Genomic DNA, 26,044 nt, shown 5'->3' with positions numbered 1-26,044 from the left:
CAATTTTTTTATTAATTTTACATATTAATTTAGTACTATCATGCTTCCTAGTATATTCTAATACATAATATGAACGTTTTGAATCATGTCAAATTTATCAGTTTTCATTTTTATGTTCGTTCGTCTGTCTGTCTGTGATAGAGATACACAAAAATGCTTTGAGCTATACGAATGAAATTTGGTATACGGTCTTTACACTTCAACTTTCTAGATTTCGGTCAAATTTCGACTAAAATCCGATCAGAGAAAGTCTTTCTATCCGGCTTTTCGAATATAACAAGATAACAACAAAACGAAGAGAACTAGATCGATACATTTCAGTACACAAATTAACATCTATACTGTAGACACTTAACGAATTTTGAGCTAAATTCACAAGGGGTTGACCGTCTGTCAATCTGTACTTTCAGAAACATGTAACGCGATAGCTCAAATTCACAATAACTTAAATAAATCAAATTTGATATGGGATTTTGCGACTATAAGGGTAACTTTGTGTCACATTGTTATTTCAATCGGTTTTGAAATTACTTTTGCAGAAATTACCTTTTCAAGTACTATTAACCTCCCGCTTGCCAGGAATTAATCGCAAAAAAAAAAAAAAAAAAAAAAAAAAAAACCTTCGTCAAGGATTTTACGGTAGATTCAGTAATAATGCTAAATTCACGCCAAAGATTAATACACTGCGTAAAAAAAGTAGAAGGACACTTGATTTTGTAACAATAACCGAAAAATATTTTATTTTTACTAAAATATTTTACTAGAAACATTTAACAAATATTTCAAAAACACAATTTTAACATCAGAATTATGATGTTCAAACATAAAATATTAATGGCAACAAAAATAATTTCCTTTTTTTGAAACTTTGTAAAAAAAGTAGAATGACAGCATTATAATGAATGAAAAAATAATTATTTTAATAAGGAATGGTCTTCCCATTGGCCTTTATAACTTCAAATATTCTGTTTGGAAGTGAATTGTATAGAGTTTGAATTTCAGTTTAACAAAAATTGTCCCACGAGTCATTCAATGCTTCTCGAAGCTGAGTTTGCGAATCAAATTGCCTTCCATCAGCATAAACTCGACGAACTAGCATTGCCCAGATGTTTTCCACTATATTAAGGTCAGGACTTTTGGCTGGCCATGGTGAAACATCCACATTATTTGTTAGGAATCCATTTTTGACTCCAGCCGCGGTGTGAATGGAAGCTCCGTCTTGCTGAAACTTCCACTCTTCAGCCCCCCATGTCAGAGGCATAAGGAAGAAGCTCGGAATTCAGCACTTGAATGTAGTCTGTATGTTTTTGCCTACCATTTAAGAAAACCAGATTTGCCCTTCCTCCGTATCCAACAGCCAACCAAACCATTAAACTCCCTCCTCCCATTTGTCGTGTTGAATAGTATTCGCCTTCAGTCCCCAGACAATGCCAGTAGTGCTGATATCCGTCTGGACCGTCTAAGTTAAATTTTCTTTTCATCGGACAATATCACAGAAGTCCATTCTGTAGTCCAGGACATGTGCTCCTTAGCCCACGCTAAACGGTTATCAATGTGAGCTTGTTTCCACTTAGGATGATGTTTCTGTTTTTTGAAAATGAATTTTTTAGATCTTTTAATATAGTTGTAAACTGTTTGTTTCGTCGCATGATTAAGTCCTGCTTGATTTCTTGCCTTTGAAACACTTCCTTTGTTCTTCTGCAGCACACGAGCAAGTTTTCTTTCATCACGTGGTGTTAACTTCTTCGGTCTACCAGTCTTCTTTTTATTTCCATTTTTATAAGGATTTTTGATAAAGTTTGAAACTGTATTGGGGCTCACCTGCAACAATCGAGCAATCTCTCTGACACCTTTACCATCATTTAGAGATGCGGAAATTTGCCCTTTTTGCAAATCGTTCAAAGATATTCCTTTAGGCATTTCTGAGAACGGAGAAACAACGTAACTTTTAAACAAATTAGATTTTTTTGACAGAAAAGGATAAACAAAGTACAAAACCACTATTTAAATAAAGAACAACTCACTAAATTAAATATATTAGCAAGTGTCCTTCTACTTTTTTTTTTTACGCATCGGAAATTATATATACTAATTTTCTTAATAATATTAGTGGTAGATGTTTAATTTTTGCCTAAAATGAAAACAAGGGTCATTAAACTAAATCTGCATAAATATCTGGTAGTTAGGAGAAAATAAGCGATATTAATTGGCAAAAAGACACCGTCCTTCTACTTTTTTTACGCAGTGTAACTATCGTGATAAGATGTCATAACTGTCGTACGCGAATACCATGGAAGGTGTTTTCTGAGGTAACACTTTTATTAGAGTTTATGTGAGAAAGAAGACCACTTCCGCTGATTAATGTGATTTTTATACCTTTAAAACAAATTTTATAATAAGGTTTTAAATAAATAAAAGAAAATAATATGAATAATTATCTATAATTACAAAAGATATTTTTAAATTGTTTTATATTAATTAATAATTTTTTTCAAATTTATTAAAATATTATTCTCAAATATTGTTTAATACGGATTTTTTTTTGTTATCGTTTTGTCTAAGTATAAAGACAGTAGGCAAATTTAACAGACTTATGCAGTAACTTTCGTATGTTTTTTCGTATTTCAGTTTATACATCTTCTATTGTATCTGGTTGATGTGCCGAAAATTGTTCTTCTGGTTAATATCTGAAGTATACAGAAGGCTTTTAATATGTGGTTCACCAAACAAATCATGATGCTTTTAAAAATATACTTTCTTTATTAAATCATTAAAAAGACATTTCTTTTTTTCAAATCATGATATATTAAAATATTTTTATAATTGAGATTGGTTTGAGAGAAATGATTCGTTTATCTTATTCGATAATTTTAATTTGATTTATTAATTTATTTGATTAATCACTAATGAACAAATCAAAACACATAATTTTGTGTGAGATAAGAAGCTGAAACATCTAGGATTTTGTCTTATTGAAAAAATTGTCAGAACTTAAGCAAACCTAGGTAACTTCATACAAAGGTTGATGAATTTGGTGGTAAGCATACTAACCCATGGCCGCTGAAGGGGTTAATTGATTTAAAAATTAGAACACAATGCATTAAAGGATTTCATATAAAGGATTAAGGGAACAAATCACCATATTTGAAAGAGTTAAAAACAAACTGATTTTTCATTTTTTAGAGAAATTATACACTCCGTTAGACGGGAGTGAATGCTCTAAATCAGGTGGTGGTATCGTTGTGATGCTGATGCATAATAATAGTGAGCTAATACACAAATATTTCCAATATATAATGCTAATACATACAATATATATATATATATATATATATATATATATATATATATATATATATATATATATATATATATATATATATATAAACTCACGCATTTGCGTTCCGTAACTGGCGTTGAAAATTTACGCATGCGCATTGTATTATGATTGTTTACATTTCAACGGAAGCGGACTCGATTTAAATTATTTTTAGGTTCGTTGCATGTTTTTGTAATTAAATTGTATTTATGTTAGTCATATATTTTTTGTATACGCTTATAGTTTTAAGCACATCGTTTTTTAAGTAGTTTTTTTTTAACCTGTTTTCAACCGATTATTTTAAACGATTCGTTTTATTTTCTTAATGTTTGATGCATTTAAAATTAAACATTGTTAATTAATCGTTCTGGTCATGATGAATCTGAGAATATTTTGTTGACAAATTCTTGAAATATTACATAAATTAGGAAAGATATTCTTTAGTGCCCATAAAGTTTAAACGCTCAGTGACTCTTTTCAGTAATCATATTACAAAAAAATACTTTGTTTCAGTAAAAAATATTATTATATTAATTGCAGATTAATCCTTTCCACTCTAATTTATAGTATAAATTCTACGGGAACTAACAGAAAATTAGAGAGATACATTTTACGTTGTGACTGAAGGCGTTTATAATATTATGAGTGAATTATATATCAAAATTTGAAGTTTTAAAATATTTTGATGAAGAAGCTATTAAAGTAGGAATTGCATAAAATATTTAATTATTAAAATTTTAACGAACATTAAGATGGGCGAACCGGCTGGTCGCCAAAGGCGGCTAGTATATATATATATATATATATATATATATATATATATATATATATATATATATATATATATATATATATATATATATATATATATATAATTCATCATTCTTTTCACCGCTGATGCAATCGCGTGTTAGCGATGCTACATGTATGAATATTTTGTTTGAAATTGATCGTAGTATCCTTCTTGTTCATAAAGATTCGTGTGTAAAATATATAGTTCTTATAACACATTTTTTTAAAAAAAAACTTTAAAGTTATAATATATCAGATAATAGCTATAGTAAAAATATATTTAATATTAGAAATGGCTGGTATCCCAATGCATCTTAAAAATAGTACAAGAAAAACCAAACATAGCTCCTCAGGGTTTATAAAAAAATTGCGGTTTTTTTTTAAGAGAAAATATTAAGATAAGAATTACATATGAATATTTTTCAAGCTTGCCTACATATGTACGAATGGGCTTAGTTTAACATGTTATTCGAAACAATCTGCTACATTACAGTATTCTTTTTGCAGTTTATCTATCGTTACTTATATTTTTGAATTTACACTTCAGTTTTACCATGGTGAAATCGGGTCCGAGATGGCGCTGCACGACATTGCAGATAGAAAAAGGCTCTAATAATTAGTCATAATTTTTTTTTTTGTGTGTGTGTGTGTGTGTGTGTAAAATCGTGTTTTTTCTGGAAAGACACCTATATAGATAAACTTAAAAAGCAAAACCTTATCTAAACATAAAATTTAATCCAAAACATTAGAGGCGTTTCCAAGATGCACGAAATAAATAAATATACAAATATTGCTCATTTAATGATATGTAGATGTAGAGATTTGCCTCAACAAATAACGGGAATTTGTAAAACTAAGCCAAGAAGTCTGATAGATGATGGCAGGGTTTCTACATACTGTTCTGTATATGAACCTACGCACAAATGAAAATAAATCTGCTAATGCACAGGACAAACAGTTCAGATTCCTTACTAATCTTTTATAAACACCTTCTTTCCTACTTTGCTCTCTATTGGTGAGGATTTATTATAATTGCGGTAATTTTTTCCTCATTAATCTTTTCTTCTTCTTCTTCTTCTTCTTCTCTTCTGTTCTTATAAGAGAATAAAATTACATAAAATTTATGTGACGAAAAAGATTGGATTAATATTGTTACGAACCTGTGATGCGGCTTCCCAGCATAGTGGGTTCCATAGGGGACCCCAGAGCGTGACGACAAACTTAGCGACCATTTGGTGACTTGGCGACGAATTTGGCGACTTTGGCGCCAAAATAGATTATACCCGAAACATCGAGAATTTTCCCGATCCGTCCAGTAGGAACGGAGTTACGCCTCGAACTTTCCTGATTGGCTGAAAGGCTTCTAGCCCCGCCTCCTAAGACCTATAAAAGGAGCTGCAGCTGCCGAGTGAGTCGTGTGGTGAACCGGACGGTGAATTGAGTCGTGGACCAGTGGAGTCGAAGAGTAGTCGGAAGTGACAGAGAAGAGTAGTCGTGGACCAGTGGAGTCGAAGAGTAGTCGGAAGCGACGGTGAAGAACTCGTCTTCCAGGGACTAGCGGAGCAGCGACGGAGTAGAGCTGCTGTGTATACTGTTGTATGCTGCTGTGTATGCTGTTATATGCTGCTGTGTGTGCTGTTGTATGCTGCACTTCTCGGCTGAAGATAATCGTCTTCTGTGCTGTATATAGTTGTCGTCTTTGTGCTGTCCTGTGTGTCTTCGTGTAAATAAACGTCGTTGTTTTATTTTCTACTGCCGCCTGCTGATTGAGTGTTCTTCACACCATATAACCCCCACTATCCAAACGAACACCGGAAATTTCGTAACAATATTTTAAAAATTCAGAGATACTTTCTGTAGAAGTTGTTGGTTCAATCCCTCATTAACTGTAGACTGCAACTCCATGTCCTAAATTTTTGTATTTATGAATATATTACTTACTCCTGAACATTTGTCTTTTTGTATTTAATAAATAATATTGTTTGATCACAAAGTTTTCCCGCTATTTAAATATATTGTTTGGCATCCTTAAAATCCGTAGATAGCTGTTTAGTTTAAAAGAAATTGCATTTTACTAGTGAGATGTGTTAATACTATCTGGATACATTCTGTATACATATTTGTGTAATTATATAAATTATCCTTTTATATAAATTATTAAAATAATAAAAAAATATTTCTACAATTTGAAGTTTAAAAAAAATTAAGATAAGGAAATTCGTTCCAAACAACTGGTACAACTACCAAATTTGGCATTGTATTTTGTGACGAAAAGTGGAGTTTTGGGTTAAATTCGTGTTCTAGTTGGATAGAAAAAAAGCATCTAAAATTAAAATTCTGTTTACGGATACTCTCAACTGCAAGCCAGGGATTAATCGCTAAAAAAATTCGTCAAGAATGGTCTGGTAGATTCAGTAAAAATGCTAAATTCACTTCAAAGGTGAATATTTCGTATCTACTGTGCGTTATTGAGGGACCACTACCACTGGTTTATTTTAGTAGATGATTGGATCATTAGAATGAACTTTCACATTCATTTTGTAGTACATAACAATATTCTTAAAGAAACAATGCTTTTTTTCAGGTCCTTTGGTCGGAGTTCTCGGTCAGAGATACGGCATTCGGCCCATCACCTTTCTTGGCGGCTTCATCGCTTGTTTAGGCTCTGTGCTTTGCTGTTTTGCGCCAACAGTTGCATGGATTTCGGTCTTCTGGGGTGCAATTCACGGTAAGATGCTACACATCTCCTAAATAAAAACATAAAAAATTCGACTTCAGTGTAAGTGCTTTTAAAAATCAATCGTATTAATTTGCAATTGAATCGCTGATTTAAATTTTCTTGCCTAAATTAACCTTTAGATCATCAGATACAGTTTTATCCAAGAAAGGTGGAAAGGAATAACTATCTAAAAGCTGAATCAGTTTCTCCAATTTTTTTCCGCGAGAAAATTGAAATGAGTAAAATAGCCAAAAAACAGTTCTCATGCTCTAACTACTGATCTGCGAGTTTTAATTTCGTATGAGATATTCATGACATAATTATGTCATCAATTTCCATTTTGATCCCAGCCTCCATCCTTTCCGAGAAAATACTTAAAAGTACCACTTAACCATTCCTATGGGGGGGGATATTGGTTCTACACGGATAGTTAAGCATTAATTAACTATTCTTATAAAATCAATTGTAAAAGCACTACTTAGCATTCCTGTAGGAGAAAAATTCCTTTTCCCTTATACTTTCTGTATAAGGAATAAAACATGTGACAGATTTCCTTAGTCGCTATTTTTATTTCATGTGAAAACTCGTGACATCTAAATACTTCATCACTCATTTTATTACCGAAATAAATATTAAAAACACTATTTTCTTGTATATGGAGGTGGGGAAACTCATGATAGATTCCCCCCAGCCCTTACCACTGTATCGATTTCGTCTATTTTTATTTCATTTGAAAACTTATAACTGTCAGATATGTAATTAATTGTTGAATGCATCGCTCCTTTCTCCATTTTATAAATATCACTAAATGAAAACGTTGATATCACGTTGATGAATTTCAACAAATGGACCCATTTCTCCAATTTCATGTGTCAGTTAATATCGATACTTTGTGTGTATAGTTAATCAAAAAGAATTCTGTATATTTATTTTACAAGTATCATTTAAAATATTATTTTCTTTTGAGGGCTTAAGATACAGTTAGTCAAAGTTGATTGAATCGACAAAATTAAGCTATAAAAATGATGGGCAGCCAAACGAAGGTAGCTGGTTTTAATTTTAATTATTAAAAAAATTGAATTTATGCCATCTGCTGTTTGTTAATCGAAGCTATCATTTTCATGTTCTTGTGCCACTGCGTTTTTAAGTATCATCAAGATATAAAGGGCATCCTTGGTGAATGTACAGGGTGGTCCGTAAAATCTTTTTAAGTCCTTCAAATTTAAAATGGCATCTCATATAGCCCGGAAAGTAACATGTACCTAACGTTTTAGGTGATTATGCTGAATTTATTGAGACAGGTTACAGTGCCTCTAATGGCGAAATTAAGGAAGTTACAAAGAATAACTTAAGAAATAAAAAAGATAAACCAATACAATATAAATCGAATTAAAAATATGCATTATGCAACATTAGCGAAGGTATTTAAGATTAAAAATGTAAACTTTCCGTGACTCGGAAAAAGAGTTCATCCTAAAATGGTAAAATGTAATCTGAAATCCCCCCCCCCCACCCGAATGCATTTTTTATATTTCTTTTTATTATTTTTGTTTACTTTCTTCGTTGCTTCTTGTTATTTTCTTCTTACTTTCTTCGTTGCTTTTGTTTACTTCTTCGAAATTTCACTTCGTAATTACTTAACGCGGAAAAACTATATGATAATATCCGAGAATACATTTTTCAAATTTAGAATGATTTCTTTTTCAAATCATCGAATGTTTATAATTTTAATCACAAATATCTTCGCCAATTTTACGGATAATGCTTTACAACTTTTTCGTGTGTTTTTATTATAGGAGAGCATAAATTTTTCTAGCTGGACTTTTGGCAGAGGTTCTTTATTTTTTGAATTGTAACTTCCTTGTTTTGGTAGCATTATTGAGCACTGTATTCTGTGTCAATAAATTCAGCATAGCTACTTTACTATAGATGCATTTTACTTCTCTGACTATACGAGACATCGTTTTGAATTTAAAGGCCTAAATAGATTTTACTTATCACCCTGTATAGTAGTTATTGATACGGGAGATTTAAAAAATGTTACATTGGGATCTTATATGTAATATTGAATTTAATTGTTTTAATCATATGCCGATATAGTGCTTTCAAGAACAGCAGAAATTAGTAACAAAATCAGCATTCTTAAATTAAAATTTTACGTTTGCAATTGAAATTATATAATATTCTGCGTACATTCAATCATTAGTTACAAAATTGAATGTCTCTCATACGTTCATCTTTCTTCTCTTTTCGAAGACTTGAGTATGCAAAAATTCGAAAATATGTGTATTTTGTAGTATTTTTCAAAAATTTTATCTCGAATTCAGACACATATCTGTAAATCGAGGTAAGAGACGTTTCATTTTGATAAGCTTTCAAAAATATAATATATTTCAAGAACGGTCATCTTATCAAACGCAACTGAAATAAAATTCCTAAGAACATATTTATTAAGCTGAAAACGCACATTTGTAGTAAAAAAATGATGGAAGAGTTTTTGAGTATTAATATTTCATTTTGCCTTTTGTACTTCACTACAACTAAACATCAGAAATATTTTTAAATGACACTCTTCGAATATTACTCTATTTAATTCTAATTTTTCAATCGGAACACTCAGTTATTAAAAACAAAAACAAATTTTATTAAAAAAAACTTACATAATTAAAAGTTAAAGAAACAAAACGCTTTTGTTAACTTGTGATACTTCTTCTAACATTAATAATTCTCGATATGCGATCCTTTGGAATTCAAACAATAATTAATTTCATAACATGTATTTGTAAACATTTGAGAAGTTATGAATTGAATGGCAATTCTTATACGCTGTTTTAAATTCTGCAAATTAGTGACAAGTCATCTGATATACATTATCTTAACGCAAACCTCTCATGAAAAATTCAAGGGATTTAAAAGTGAAAAATCTCCTGATATGATTACTGATTGGCTTTTTCTCTATAATTCTTATTTGGCTATATCTATTGTCATCTAATATATTCTGAGAAAAAAAAATAATAAAAAACTTTAGAAGCCATGTAAGTAATATATGGGCATTGAAAAAAAATGTAGCATTTCCTAATTATTTTTCAATATAATTTTGTAATGTGACCAAGACTTTTAGGACATCCTGTAATTATTATTTCTTTATGATATATTTTGTTTTCAATAATATGTGTAATTGTATTCCATACAATACTTTTGGAATAAAAACTCATTCGAAATAGTCAAAATAACAAAAATAATGGGAATAAAATGATTAGATGGAAATTAAAAAAAGATGGTATTTTCAATTTTAAAAAGTTTTCAATCCTATAATGATTCATATTTTCATCCATACCATTTTTTACCTTTTTTAAAAAGATGCAACAGTAATTAATTATTAGCTAACAACAATAAATTATTTATTGAGTTAACTTTTTCTACTTTTCGATGCATATCAAGGAAGAAAATCTGATTAAACAAATGAGTTTTAAATCAATTTTTAATTAATTTTTTGCATTCACTATATTTAGTTTTAAATTTGTAAAAAAATATTTCAAACAATGCAAAATTGTTACAATTTGATAATTCAAATACATGTTCAATTACTTTTCCTTGTCATAGGAAATCTGTTCTTGAATTTTTTTTTAAAGTTAAGGAAGTAAAAAATATTCAAACACGTAGTTCGGAGAACTATAACAGGACAATATTATTTTAAAAGCATTCTTCATTTTATTGTCTGTATTTTTACATAATAGTTCACTGTCTCTCCTAAATCAAAACTTTTACATTCATAAAATTATGTCAAATAATATAAAGTACAAGATACTTCCATATCTTCAGAAAGTCTTAAAATTTAAATATTTCTGAAATGCAAATTTTCTCTTTTATTTATTTATTTTCTTTTGAATTAGAAATGTGAAAGACGACTTTACAATTTAACAGCCACTAAGTATTTTAGTAGCGAATTAACAGTAAATATCTGTTGCATTAGTCATTATAAAATAATTTTTGAAAAAATATTAAAATTAAAGAAATATTGCACGGAGAAATAAAATTCCATTACTAAAAAACCAATGTTCTGAATTTTAAAGTGAAACAAAAGTGTTTTCTGGGTAATAATGTGCCACGAAGTTATTCAAGTTATTCTGTAAAGCCTTTGTTTATAAAATGGTCTGCTTTGTAGAGTTTTAAACAATTTTTGTATTTATCATCAAAATCATCAAGCAGTTTACAGCTTAAAAATGTCATTTTATTAAAATTTTGATTAACTTTTTTGTTATTCGAAATTTAATAAAAACTCCAAAAAAAAAAAAAAAAACTCTTTTTAGCTAACACCTACAATACAAGAAGTAATTACATGCTGGATTTTATGTCCAATCATTTACACTGTAGAGCGTTTTGGATAAATCCTCATGCAATTTATAGATATGTTTAAAGTACGAGTATTATGTTAAAGATCGCGGAATGCATTTAATCTCAAATGCACGAATTTTCAAGGCAATCTCTTCTCGCACACGAATTAGAAACAACATGGGAAATATTCTTACCATTATCACTTATGCCAAATCAGACGCTTGCATATAAAAGACAAATAAAAATTTATGCCACGATGTAAAACATAAGTGGAAAATCCATAGAATACTTTGAGCTAAAAAGGATATGATTATTTAAATAGACTTTATATTCTCAGGTTTCTTATTAGCTTTACATATTTATGATCTATATAAAGGACACTCTAGATATATTGTTTTTCATTGAAAGGCAAACGAACCTGTTGAAGGTCGAGCATTAATAACTGATAGTGTCTGTTTCAGTTTTTAAAAAGATAATTTTATCATTAGAACACATGAAACTGTGCTACTTGAAAAATCTTCTGAATATCTATTTTGACCAACTTGCAATCATTATTAAACAATAAATTTAAAATTAATTGAATATTTTGTGTTAAGATGATTGCTTAGATGGGCTTTAAAATCCCGAGTACTGTAAAATGAAATCTTGTAAAATGAAACTTTTATAAACCTCCAACGTCAACAACTGAACCAATTTCAGTAATCTTATTTGCCAGTTAATGTCACCACGTTGAAAATATTGATAACCAATCAGAATGATCTCTTTTTTATTGTGTAGATAAAGTTTAAAATAGTATTTTCTTTTGTTTTGTTGACATGCAATCAAGCAAAGTTGATTGGCTAGCCAAAATTATGTTATTGATATTATAGAGAAAGAACTGATAGCTGAAACCATCTAGCATAATCTTAAAATCTACTTCCCCAGTTCATTACCAGATGGCATCTTTCGGGTATAAATAAAACTGATAACTAAATTCTGTAAAGTTTTAAAATATAGTATTGGTATGGGATATATTTAATTTTAAAATTATAGTGGAACAGAAAGGGAAAAAATCGGTGGCAAATTTCCATCTATATAAATATTAAAAACATCGAATTAAATAAATGTATGCAAGACTTTACTTCTCTCTACAGTTACATCTTTTATCAAAACATAGCGAACATTCTTTTGACATAGGAACCCTGTAAAATAGCAATAAAACGTTGCATTATAGTGCTATGAGTCATATGCACGACAATTAACGCATCTTTTACAGGTATCATATGCACGTTTGCTTGGATCTTAGACACGAAATTATGATTGTTCAGCTTGCATTTCGTTTTCCTCTCTCAGAATATATATTGGAAAGAAAATGGTGCTATTATGAAGTGTTTCGCAAAAATATTGATTTTAGAAGAACTTTCTCTCTCTCTTTCTCTTTTTTTTTTTATAATACTTCAAGAGAAAGTTAGAAAGTTGTTTTTTCTACTTTCTTCGCACGGAATATTGTATCCTTATTGCTAATTTGATGTATCAATTAATAATTAGTATTAGATTAAAAATATGAAATTAAATATTTTCAATATTATTTTAATTCTTAATTTAAATCCTTTTTCTTCTCCCTCCTTATTTCTTTACTAGCTGCCTCAATGTAAATTTTCGCGAGAACTTTGTTAATTGATTAAAAAAATAACCAAATTAATTAATAAAAAGTAATTTCTTCTTTTTTTACCTAAAACATGGGTTTAAAAAATCCTCTAAGTGTTATGTTCTTTTGAAAAATATTCGAAGAAAACTGGATATTCAGTCATATTTGTAACTTGCCGCTTTTGGAGACCAGATGGTTCGCTGTAAATATTGATGTTTCCTCTGTCATAAAAGATTCAAGACAGAGGATACCAGTGACATGGCGACATGGATGGCAAAGTAGTATATTTCCAAGGTATCCCGGTTTCCATGGAAACCAAACATTCGTCCTTTTATATCAATTTTAAAATCAAATACAACGAGAGGGCGAAAAAAAATGATACCATATCCTGGACGTCAATTATCTTTACTAAACCACTGATGACGCCAGACGACGATATTGTTACGAATCTGTGATGCTGCTTCCCAGCATAGTTGGTTCCATCATCAGAAAGACTGTTTTATAGTCATCTGTATTGGACGGAGTCCGGGTGTCGCGTCGGAGGTCCCAGAGCTTGGCGACAAACTTGGCGACCATTTGGCAACTTGGCGACGAATTTGGCTACTTTGGCGCCAAAATAGATTATACCCGAAACATCGAGAATTTTTCCGATTCGTCCATTAGGAACCGAGATACGCCTCGAACGTTCCTGATTGGTTGAGAGGCTTCTAGCCCCGCCTCCTGAGACCTATAAAAGGAGGCAGTCTGCAGCTGCCGGGGAAGTAGTGGGAATCGACGGTGAAGAATGAGTCTTCCAGAGATTAGCAGAGCAGCGACGGAGTCAAGCTAGTGCTGAGCTAAGCTGTGGGCTACTGTCTGCAGTACAGTCTTGTTGTGTGTCTTCGTGTAAATAAACGCCGTTGTTTTATTTTCTACTGCCGCCTGCTGATTGAGCGTTCTCCACACCATATAATTTCCACTATCCAAACGAACTCGGAAATTTCGTAACAATATTAATTCGGGAGACATTTCTCATCGTGCACTACTAGCAAATGCAATCGCATATTATGTCATTTAGTTTTAGATTTATAACATAATATTAAATATATCTTATTAGTTCTCTTACTAGCGCTTTCTGTTGACTGTTCATTGTGACTTCCTATTGCCTGCTTGTCAATCTTGTCTGAAGTATCTAGTTATTCGTTTCATTTTCACTTCACTTTTGCTTTTTCATGTATGATAAATCTGCTTTATAATATATAACGCTTTATATATATAACGGTTTCCAATGCATTTCACTGAATTTAAAAAGATTTAACTGGTCATTTTTCATTATAATATGATCATATTAACACTTTTTTTATCCAATATTGTAAATTTACCATTCGATCAGCGTTACGATATATATTGGATAGATATTGAGAAGTCTAGAGACGCGAATGGAGTGTCTTTAGCGCCACATCTTTATTGTATGGGCGTCGCTGGATTAACAACATGTGATGCTGGATGCATTTTTGCTTTTCTTTTGTATGATGGACTTGCTATTAGATAACGTTTTCTAATGCTTTCCAGTGACTCTAGAAAGATTAATCCGGCAATTTTCCATTTTATAATCGTATTAACACTTTTCTTATCCAATATTATAAATTTACGATAGACCTGGTGTTACAATGTATGTCGAATGGATTTCGAGATGTCTGGAAGCGCGAGTGGAGTGTCTCTAGCGCTACATCTCTACTATATGGGTGTTAGATTAGCTACATGTGAGATTAGGACCACAAAATAAGACGCAAATCATCTCATGAAAATAAAACATATATATATTTTTAATTCCAGGTCTTGGATTCTCTCTGGGCAACACTTTATTCCAGGTCGTGGTCAACCAGTACTTCGAGAAGTATCGTGCAACGGCATCCGGCATCGTCCTCTCCGGCGCATGCGTCGGAAGCTTTGGCTTTCCCCTGATGATCGAATGCATTCTGGACAACTACGGCCTCTTCGGCTGCTTTTTGATCCTGGGAGGAGTGTTCCTGAACGTCATGCCCCCTTCCCTGATTCTGAAGTCACCACCGTGGATCGAGTACCCCGAGGCATACGCCAGGCAACGTAAGCAGGAGTGTTTCTGTTCATCGAGATGACTGGAGTGCTGTCACTGATGCCATGCAAAATTTAGCATGAGGTATGTGGCATCAGTGATAAAGAAAACAGAAAATCGTTTGGTATGGAAAAACATGAAATTTGGACATATCTTTTTCCGTGTATTTTGTTATGCGATCAGTAGGGTATTATTACATATGCTCTAGTGCTGTCAGTGTTCTCGATATAACGCAAAATATGACATGATGTTTTGGCATCAGTGTTGAAGAAAAGGCAAAATCTTTTGGGTTGGTTAAACAAGAAATTTAGGAGTATTCTTCCCCCCCCCCTTTTTTTTTGATAACGAATAGGAATTCTTTTATTCATTGCCTGCCCAAATGTATCATGATCTAACACTTCTAGTTTATATTAAACGCTTACCACTTTTGACAACCGGCTAGTCCGCCGGGAATATAGGTTAAGTTTAATTTTTATTGAATTGCTTGATGTGCATGATTACCCTAACAAGATATTTTTAAGCAGAAAATGTTTAACATTTTTAAAGCCACATTTTTTAAGAGCTTTATATCTGTTCGGTTTGTTATGTATGTGAACCTTCCTAACCGAGCTGAGTCCCACGACATCCTAGTGCCATTACCTGAGTAGTTTAGTTTAGTCATATTAACATCCCTTTTTTAAAGCATCACTAGGGCGAACCTGCGGGATGAACCTCGTAATAACGAACTGTGGCCAGATGACGAGAACGACACCTGAGCTGGCACATCCCTCCACACCCCACCAGCGAAGAAGGGCGCTTGGACAGACGGATTTAAAGTGCACCAGACCTGCTTACACAATGGTTCCTTCGGTAGAATTGAGTTTCGAGCCTGAAACCCTGAGGTTCCGAAGCCGAGATCTTACTACCGGGCCATTGGTGATTGTGTAGTATCTCAGTATTTTTCTTAACCCTCTGTCTGCGTAATTCTTTCAAATCACTATTTAGATACGATGTTTGCAAATAAGTTCAAATATTTTTCTAAGAAAGTGAACTGATACTATATGTTACACGATAATAATATAATATAAAAATCTGTAATCGCAAAAATAAATAATCTAAACTGCTAAAACTATGGGATGCAATAGAAAATGGACTGATTGTCAACCCACGGAAATCGCGGGGTACGCAGCTGGAGGGTTAATACCCTAACTGCACTTTCTTACTCTTTTCACAAACTGAGCATATAATAAACAGAACTTCTTTCCGTGGCTCTCAACAATCGAAGAAAATGATATTTTTTTATGAAACAATGAAAATATTTTGAACTTTAGAGAAACAGTTGAAAAAAAAAAACTTTACAAATCATGAAAACAGCTATTTTTTTTAAAAAAGGTTTAAATTCAGAAAAAAATTCTACGGAAATTAAAATGGATAATTAAAATGAAAATTTTGGGAAAGGGATTTTAAGATAATGTAAGAATTATTTTTGTGCAATAAATCGCGGAAATATATAAAAATCTCATATAATTTTTAATGAATTAAAATTTAAAAAAATTACTTCGAGATGCATATTTTCATCCTTTATAATATACATGTACCAAATTTGATAGCTTTAATTAAATACGGCTCTGGGTATTAAGAACTTTTGCCTACAAAAGTTGAAATATCAGAAAATCGAAATTTTTTTGACCCCAATATATTTTAATCTTTACTCTAATTTGATCGTAAGAAATAATCTTTTTTTAATTTAGACTATCACCTCTTAAAATTTACTTAAAAGACGATAAAAAAAAGAAGCAGAGGGAGGGGTGTGTTCTTCTGTTAAGAATATAAGAGCGAATTTATTTTTCGAACCGAAGATCTGTTCGAGTTTTCGAATCAGGCGTAAAAATACGGGTATTGGATTTTAAATGAGAAGATTAGTGTCAAACACAGAATGGAAGAAGCTTTATTTTACGATCTTTAAAACGATTATAAGGCCTTAGGATCTCTAGAATCTGTTCGTGGCGTGTTTTCAATTTCGTGAGAACATGCGCTTTCCTTCTCAGCTTTCTACATTTTGCAGTAATTCTCGAAAGAAAAAGAATTGCACAATGAATTATTTCTAATTAAAATTTGAAAATTAGATGTATTAGGAAATAATATGGATAATGACACGAAAGACATGCTAATATCCAATAAAAAAGAAAAGTCATTAATACTTTCGTGTCATTATACATGTGTGGTCCGTACATTGAATTAGATAATTTTTTATACTTAAATCCGTACTACTTATGACAAATCGTCACTAATTATAAGAAAAAAATCTTTTGAATTCGCTTAAATGATTCATTCGTCCTTTACTTTCTTATATTGATTAAGCTGACAATAAAAGTCAGAAATAGGGTATTTTATTTAATTAGATGTAAAATTAGATGAATATTATGAACGAATCAAATAAATTTAGAAGTTTGAAAGTAATAAATTTCTATATTAAATATATTTTAGTATAAGAAATGAACGACATTCTTTTTTTAGTCGGATTGTTTAAATTTTTGGAAGGAGAATTTAGTTTTGGTGTAATAGTATGTTAGGTAAATGTTAATAGAATAAATTGAGAATTCTTATCTTCAAAGAGGAATATTTTATGAATAATTTTGAAAGACTATGGCTTTTGAATAATTAATTTAACGAATGTCTATAATTTCATGAAGAAAAGTTTTTTCTATGTTATTTTACACACCAAATTTCATTAATTTAAATTATTGGGTTTTCGAGTTATCGCGTTTGCAAGCATATCAAGTACAGACTAACAAAATTTGATACAAATTTACATTTTAAATACAAAATGTCTGTACTAAATTCTATTCATCCAGCTCTTTATGCTTTGTATATATATTGTACTCATTTGTATTCGGACTGTCAGAAAGATAAACGTTCTGAGAATGGATTTCGTTGAAAAAATGGATTTCGTTCATACCAAATTTCATCCATCTAGCTGAAAGCGGTTTTGAGTTATCGTTTTCACAGAGGGGCAGATAGACATATATAATTCCAAAAATGTGTTATTCGATCTCAGGGAAATTTGAATTGTAGAAATTCATCAAAAGTTTGAGGTCGAAGTTTTTGACGACAAAAATATTTTATCTTTGTATGTTTTGGATACGAGAAAATAAAAATGTGAAAATAATTTTGTCTCGAGTAGCATTGGGTATGTCAGCTGGTATACTATAAAATCAGTAAACATCATTGCAATTTTTGCCTTACTCTAATAATACTAAAAAATCGAGTAAATTGAAATGAATAATAATAATAATACAAAGACAGAATAAATTTAAGAACTAGCTGAAGATTAAAAAACTGATTTTGTGACCTAGAGTAAAAACTGGAATTATACTATCAAAGGAAATATAGACACGGATATAAGTTACTAGCAGTACCCGCACAGCGTTACCCGTGGCAAAACATCCAAGATGAAAAATTAGCTTTAAACTTAAGTCTAGCCACCACCCGATATGACATGGGTATGTCACGCAACTTGAAACAAACATAAAAATATATTTAGAAATCATCAAAAATAACTGCAAAACAATTTTTAGCTAAACTTTGATATACAATCATTTGGCGTCTTGTGAGGTTGGCAGTTTTTTCGGTGGCGCTTTTGCTACCGTTAAGCTGTTGCTGCCATTCGCGCCTTATTTGGCCATTTCGCTAAAATTTGGCGATAAACTTTTTTTTAGCGAGGATGACTGCATATCAAAGCTGTTCCAGATTTACTAAAAATATACAATAGAAAATCTGTTTTAAAATTTAAAAATATACAAATAACTCCTTGTACCCACTGTTCCACACTTGTTTATCAACTCTGTATAATCTGATATGAAAATAAAATTCAGCTTGCTTTATAATATTTCTATGTAAACTAAATTGGATGTTTTTCTTCCTGGTGCCATGATAAAAAGATTTTGTTTGGATGTAACTTTAGAAAGTGACACATAAAGTTATCTATGAACTTCAATATACTAAAACCTTCCCCAATAAATGCCATACAAAATGGTACAAATATTTCCAATATTAGTTAAATATTTCTCGAGTTTTTCGAATTCAAACATACAGACGCTTTCAGGAGATTTCATTTTATATTATGTATACATTATTTCAAAAATAACAAAATAAATGTTTTTAACATTATAAGGAGTACCTATGATGCTTAGTGAATTTCAAATTTGAGCTTACGATATTTCTTCACATTTACCATCTGAAAGCTCATTATTTTATTGACATTTCATATTGAATCAAGAAATAATTGGTGTCTCTAATCAGCTTACATAAAAGAATATCCAAATAACTTCATTTTCAAAATAGAAAAAAAGCTTAGTTGAAAGAAAATGTAAAAGACAAAATAAAATATTTATATTCAAGATTCTTCCTCCATTTTTGGCTACAAGTGATTTCAGCTGAATAAATATGTCCTTCAGAATTTTATTTCTGTCATATTTTATACTGAATGTAAGATAACCTTCTTTAAATATTCTAGGCCATTTTTGGAAGCCGATCGTGTTTGTACATTGATTTAAGATTTCATTATGAATAAATGAATGTGTAATTAACTTAGGAAATTTCATTTCAAATCAGAAAGTCTGGACTATAGGATAAAGAAGGTCGCACTTATATCTATTATATCTCTAATCTTATACCCAAAATGTAATCTGATAATAACAGGCTGTATTTGAAATTTGATTATAATTCTTATAATATATAAGATAAGATATAAGATTATAAGATAACTCTTAGTACAGTGCTAAAAAGCGTAAACTGATTTTTTTTTTCATCATAAAAAAATTACAGAATATTTTAAAATATCGGCAATCTTTTTATCAGCAAAATAAAAGATTGAAGTGCCGATAAAAATACTTTGAGTAAATTAGATTTTTATTCACTTTCATAATGCAATTTTATTTTTCATGAATACTTAGAAAATTTCTTTTTGTTATATATTGTTGCTTCATTTTTTTGCTAGTTCGCCGAATATAGTAGTAGCATTTAATTCCAGTTATGAGTTGCTGGATGCTATAGATTCCATCAAAGAAAATTTTTTTAGCATTAAACTGTGATAAACATTAAAATGGGTTATGTAAATCTCCTTATATATATTCTTTCATCATTTACATGAACCTAATGGAATCAAGTCCCATGACGTCATAATGCAAATAAAAAGTTAACTGCCTTTTTTTTAAATCCTTTTTCTAACTTTCGCGGTACTGTTATTTCACTTTCTTATTCATCATAATTTATACAGATATGATACAGAAGCTTTTCCTCTTTGTTTATAACAATAAAAGCAAGTCACGTGATTAATCGGGACCCGGTGGCCTGGTGATAAGGTCTCGGCTTCGGAACCGGAGGGTTTCAGGTTCGCGAGCCGATTCCACCGAAGAACCGTTGTGTAAGCGGGTCTGGTGTACGTTAAATGTCCTGGCCAAACGTCCTCCCGCTGGTGTGGAGTGGCGTGGTGAGGGGGGTGCCAACTCAGGTGTCGTCTTCGTCATCTGACCGTGGTTCAAAATGACGAGGTCCGTCCCAAAATAGCCCTAGTGTTGCTTCAAAATGGGACTTTAATATAACTAAACTAAACAAAACACGTGATTAATCATTCGATGAAATGAACATTCGAATTTCAAAGCAACAATGAAATATATTAATAAAAAATTATACGAACATTTTTTTCTAAATATTGTCAAAACTCAGGAAATATCACGACCACTTTATTGGTAATCATTTAGTCAACAACTTTCACTTTCTCGAATTAGATATATAGAAAAAGAATCCATAAAATTCACTCCCCCCCCCCCCGAAAAAAAATTGAACTTGAGATTTTGACGAATCTTTACATCTCAGACCTCCTTGTCCGAGAATCATTTTTTTAATTATGTCTATCTGTTGTTCTATTGTGCACTGAAATCGTTAAAAAAAATTAAATTGGAGATTTTAACGAATTTTCATGTTTGACACCTACCTGAGTTCGGAAAATACATTTATGCAACTACAATACATCTGTCTGCGAACAGATAATTCAAAAATGCTTTGAACTAGACAGATGACAATTATTATATGGTCTTTGCAACAAATTTATAGATTTTTATCTAATTTTGAACGAAATATATTCAGACGAAGTCTGTTTGTCAGGCCTGTCCGAATATACGTTCACACAGTAAATATAAAACAAAGAGGATTAGATGTTAAAATTTCGTACATAGATTTAACATCTAAAATGTAGATATATATAAAATTTGAAACCAAATCCATCAAAGAGATGACTTTCTGGCGGCATGTACTTACACAAGCACGTAGATGAGATAACTCAAAAAATGCAATCACTTAATGTGCGAAATTTTACACATGTGATTTTATGACTATAGATGCTGTTCTGTGTCAAATCGTCGTTTTAATCAATCAGAAGAAAGGTGTCTAAAATACTTATTCAGTACTGTCTAAATTTAACTAGGATATTTTTCAAAAATATTTGCCGGAATGGTTTTTATACAGTCCGCAGATTTCAGTTTTGATGTAAGCGTGTATGATTTTGCTATTTACTCTAACAGAATATTTTCAAAGATTTAACTCAAAAAAATTCTGGGTTATTTTCCTTGCGCCTAGGGCTATTTGATTGCAAGATGGATATTGCAATCATTTGATTTAGATAATATTTAGATTGTAATATTCTCAATAGACTTAGCAAAATTCGGGACTCTTTTATAGAACCTGGGGTTACTAGATTGCGAGATGGATATTGCAATTATTTGGAATAAAATAGATAATATTTAGGTTATTGGTAATATTTTCAAAGACTTAACTCAGCAAAATTCTGGACTATTTTCCTTGAGCCTGGGGCTACTGGATCGCAAGATGGATGTTGCAATCATTTGGAATATTTCAGATACAATAAACTAGATAATATTATGAAAAAAATCGGCTTATATAACTTTTATATATTCTTAAGATGTTTGATTTTTGAGATAAATGGCAGCAATTTGTCCATAATTAAAAGATTATGAAAACATGTTAAAAACAAATTATTAGATTGTTTTTCTTGATTTTAGCAATACTAGGTTGCAGGATGAAAACTGCAGTTATATTGGTGCATTCTTATTGCAATAAGAAATCTGGCTGAAATGGATTTTATAAAGTATACATAAACAGCTTTGATTTTTGAGATTAATTTGTTTGATATTTTTTTAAAAAATAGTCATCGCCAGACTCATGTGAATATTTTTCCAGGTGCTTTGCTGAAAGGCAATGAAGTCGATGTACCAAAAGACATCAAAGACGCCGAAGCTGCTTGCAAACGCCGAAGGAGGTACTCTCGATCTCTGAGCAACTGTTCCATTCAGGAGTTTGATGTTCTCAGTATTGCCAACGGATCTCAAAAAAGGTTCTATCCCGATATCCGAAGTCTTACTTTAAGAAAACTGAAGTTGGACGCCGTCGCTGAAGCTAAAGAGAAGACCAATGTCGTCTGCACGTCTTATAGCTCAAGAAACATCAGTTTTCATAATAAGAGACAGACTCTACCTTCTATAACAGTGAGTATAAATGTTTTATTGAGGAATATTTCTGCACGATTTTACGATTCAACGGCAATGAATTGCATTTATACAAAAGTACATGAGTCATAAAGATTGGTAATAAAGAAGATTCTGTGAGCTTAAATATTTTGAAAACGTAAAATCTCATCTTATTTATTTGTTGCGCTGAAGTTGTTCTTAATTTTATAATGGTTATAAAATTATGGTGATCCTGCTTTCATCAAGATGACATCACGGTTTAAGCTGCGTGATTGTGCCAGAGAATTAATCTTGCAATGGACGATCCAACTGTATTTTTAAAAAGCGAGTTCGCAAATTGTACAGACTAAGTCTATGGCAAAGGATACCGACGTGCTCTGATTGGTTTAAGCCTTGGCATCTTTTTGGCAATGTTTTGCACTCGTAATAGTGTAGTTTTCGCTTATTTGGCTCAAACCTTGTACCTTTCATTAGTTTTATGAAAAATACGAGTGAATAGCAACACGATATAATTCTTATTAATATAATTGTTTTCTCTAAATATTACTAGTAATACTACTAATACTAATTAATAATTATAATAAATATTACTAATAATACAAGTAACTAATGTTGTTTATGCACAGAAGTATAAAAACTATTTGAAAGTAATTACTCAACATATGATGCAGCAATGAAATAATTCTTATTTTTTTATGATTTTCGTGCCTTTATTAGATAATATATGCAGTCATTGAAACTTGTTGCTGAACGTTTGTTACTTTCCCATCACCAACATATGGGGAGATGATTACTTAATGCCCAAAACGTATAAATATGTAAGCTTTAACGGAATATGTGATTTCGTAGCTAATTTTTTTAGTTATATCAAAATAATATTAAGAAGAAACACACACAAAAATATTTTTAATAAATTGTAATTTTTATATCTCCTGAATTTAGGTTTCAGAATTTGATCTTTTCTGCTTTATATGTGTTCCAGATTAATAATACATGTAAACCGTAAAAAATATAGGTCAAAAATTCACATATTTTATTTATTTTTATAAAAATATATTTCAGTATGGCATCTTTTTGGCAAAACATCGCCAAAAAGATGCCAAGGCATAAACCAATCAGAATACGTCGGTATCCTTTGCCATAGATTTAGTCTGTACAATTTGCGAACTCGCTTTTAAAAGTATATTTCAATTTCTTCAACACAAAAAATTACAGTTGGCTCTTGCATTGTATAATTAATCCAGTGGAACGAGCACACAGCTTAAACCGTGACGACATCTTGATGAAAGCAGGATCACCACAAAATTAACCATTATTGAGAAAATAATACTAGGTACTGCAGCGTATTTTCTGTTCGTGACATTAGATAAAAGAAATCGAACAGAAAGCTTGCTTAGTATTTAAAACGATTTTTCTAGTGTCGCTTTTTTATAATGTCTCTCAAATCTATCAATACAGCTTTCTTTAACCGAAGATATCTTATCCTAAATTGACAATAAATTTACATTAATTCAAATGTAGCCACATTATCGTCTTCTACGTAATACCGTCTTCTGCGTACTGACAGCGTAATGCCGGGTTTAAACTCGGCCAGTTATAAGACGGCCAGTAGACAGCGCATGCGTAGAAAGGCTTAAATATACTGTTCGGCTCATGGCAAGTAATTGTCCCGACGGGACAACAACATGCCGATGTATTGTATTTTTTTTCTTACTGCGCATGCGTTTGTAGAATTTGGCGGGTTTCAGGGATGCCAAAACGGCAATTTATAGCCAAGAATGAATGCCGGAATATATCTTATGAAATTGTGGTAAACATAAATCAGTCCCTTTCTGCGCATGCGCTGCTTATTGGCCGTCTTATAACTGGCCGAGTGTAAATCCGGCAAAAGCCTGGTATAAATATATATATATAATGAACAGGAAAAAAATTACAATTGACATTCGCCTTACAATCGCATGATTAATCCGCTGACACGAGCACGCGGCTTAAACCCGCTTGATGAAAGCAGGATCACCACAAAATTAAGCATTATTGAGAAAATTACCTATCTTTATTTTCTGTTTATGATATTTAGATAAATTAAATTGAACAGGAAGTCTGCTTAACATTTGAAACGATTTTTCTAATGGCATTGTTTTATAAAATAGCATGTCTCTCGTATCTATCTAGCAATACAACTTTTGTTTAACCGAAGATATCTTGATCCACCTTGGCAATAAATTTACATTTGTTTAAATGCAGTTACATCATTTTCTTCTGAGGCATCGTCATAAAGTTTCCAAATCTTGGCTTCTGGACTGAATTTCTTGGAACTCCATTTCTTACATGATCAATGGAACAAATCTCTCATATCTAGTAACACAGCCATGTTTGAATAAGCAATTTTTTTTGTATATAATGTTGGTATCACTTTAACTTGGCATCAATCACAGTTCACTATTGCATTTGCACTTTAATTGGTCATGCAGGCATGTCTGGCGCCTATGAGGCTGATGTTCTTAACCAGAGTTTGTTTTGAGAACAAGAATTAAATCGATTAAGGTACCTATGGTATCAGAATCACACCAGTGGCACCATTCCTCATGATAAGTATACTATTATCCGTCCACTTGTTGATCTTTGACGTATGAGCACTTTTCAGCATTTAGCTGAAAATTCCGCACTACTTCAGGTTCAAGGGAGCAACATCGAATCAGAATCATCATGTAACTGGATCATTATGGTTAGACCATGGGAAACAAAACAATATTTTATACAGAAAACATCCTTCTTACTCTCCTTTTGGGTTCCATTTTCTAGAAAATACGTTACCTTATTAATGCTATTAAATTCATATAATCAATCAGCATATTTCTTTACAGGAAAACTTGAAGAATGGAACAAACGGAAAATCAAAGTCATCTGTCTACCATATCTATGGCAATGAGCATTCCGAGGCGACAGAAGAGCTGCCAGCCGCCAATGGCGAGAAGACGTCGTCCAAGAAATCCGAGGCTAACGAAAGCCTCTGGCAGATCATGAAGAACATCGCTCTGCTTTACAAGAATCCTGTGTACCTTCTCATCAGCATGAACGTCGCCACCTACTTCTGGCTCTTCATCCCCATTCTGACCGTCGTCGTGGATTTCAGCAGAGATAAAGGGTTGGCTTTAGAGAACGAGAAGTTTCTCATTCACGCTATAACCCTGGGGGATCTAGTTGGTACAGTAATCTGGAGTTCTTTTGTTCTCTGCTTACTAGATTAATTCTTTTGTTTGAGAAGATATTTTTGTTATATCGGCAAGTGGCCTGAATAAAGGCCGGGATGGCCTGGTTGGTAGAGCGTTGGATTCGCTTCCCTTAGGTTGCGAGTTCGAACCCCGCCGGCCGAAGATTCCCCACGTCCATGGTGACTGACGTGTGTATAAATCTGTTGTGGTAACAAAGTCCTCCATGTCGAGAGTAATACCACTGGAGTACTGGATCAGGGGTGATCGTTCTGTGATTCAGGTCTAAATTACGATCTGTGGACGAGTGAATGAAATGTGAGAATGAAGTCCGCCCCGTAAAAAGGGTTGTGACGTGTGTGTAAAGTCGTACTCTTGGCCCTAGTTGGCTCTACGATAAAAACACGAAGCTCTCCCCCCTAGGCTTAAATCGGCTGTCTTCGAAC

General features: G+C 31.9%; 1 protein-coding gene across 1 annotated transcript in view; it reads left to right on the top strand.

Moving 5' to 3' along the window:
* Positions 1-26,044, top strand: part of LOC129976192 (monocarboxylate transporter 9-like) — a 52,472-nt gene that overhangs the window by 17,681 nt on the left and 8,747 nt on the right. The window contains exons 2-5 of the mRNA XM_056089640.1: positions 6,696-6,839; positions 14,608-14,877; positions 22,103-22,407; positions 25,254-25,593. Of these exons, the coding sequence (XP_055945615.1) occupies positions 6,696-6,839; positions 14,608-14,877; positions 22,103-22,407; positions 25,254-25,593 (1,059 nt within the window). The remainder of the gene's footprint in view (positions 1-6,695; positions 6,840-14,607; positions 14,878-22,102; positions 22,408-25,253; positions 25,594-26,044) is intronic.

Source organism: Argiope bruennichi, chromosome 7 (genome assembly GCF_947563725.1).
Source record: "Argiope bruennichi chromosome 7, qqArgBrue1.1, whole genome shotgun sequence".
Taxonomy (NCBI): Eukaryota; Metazoa; Arthropoda; class Arachnida; order Araneae; family Araneidae; genus Argiope; species Argiope bruennichi.
The sequence above is the reverse complement of the archived record's forward strand: the minus strand, read 5'-3'. Positions and strand labels throughout refer to the sequence as shown.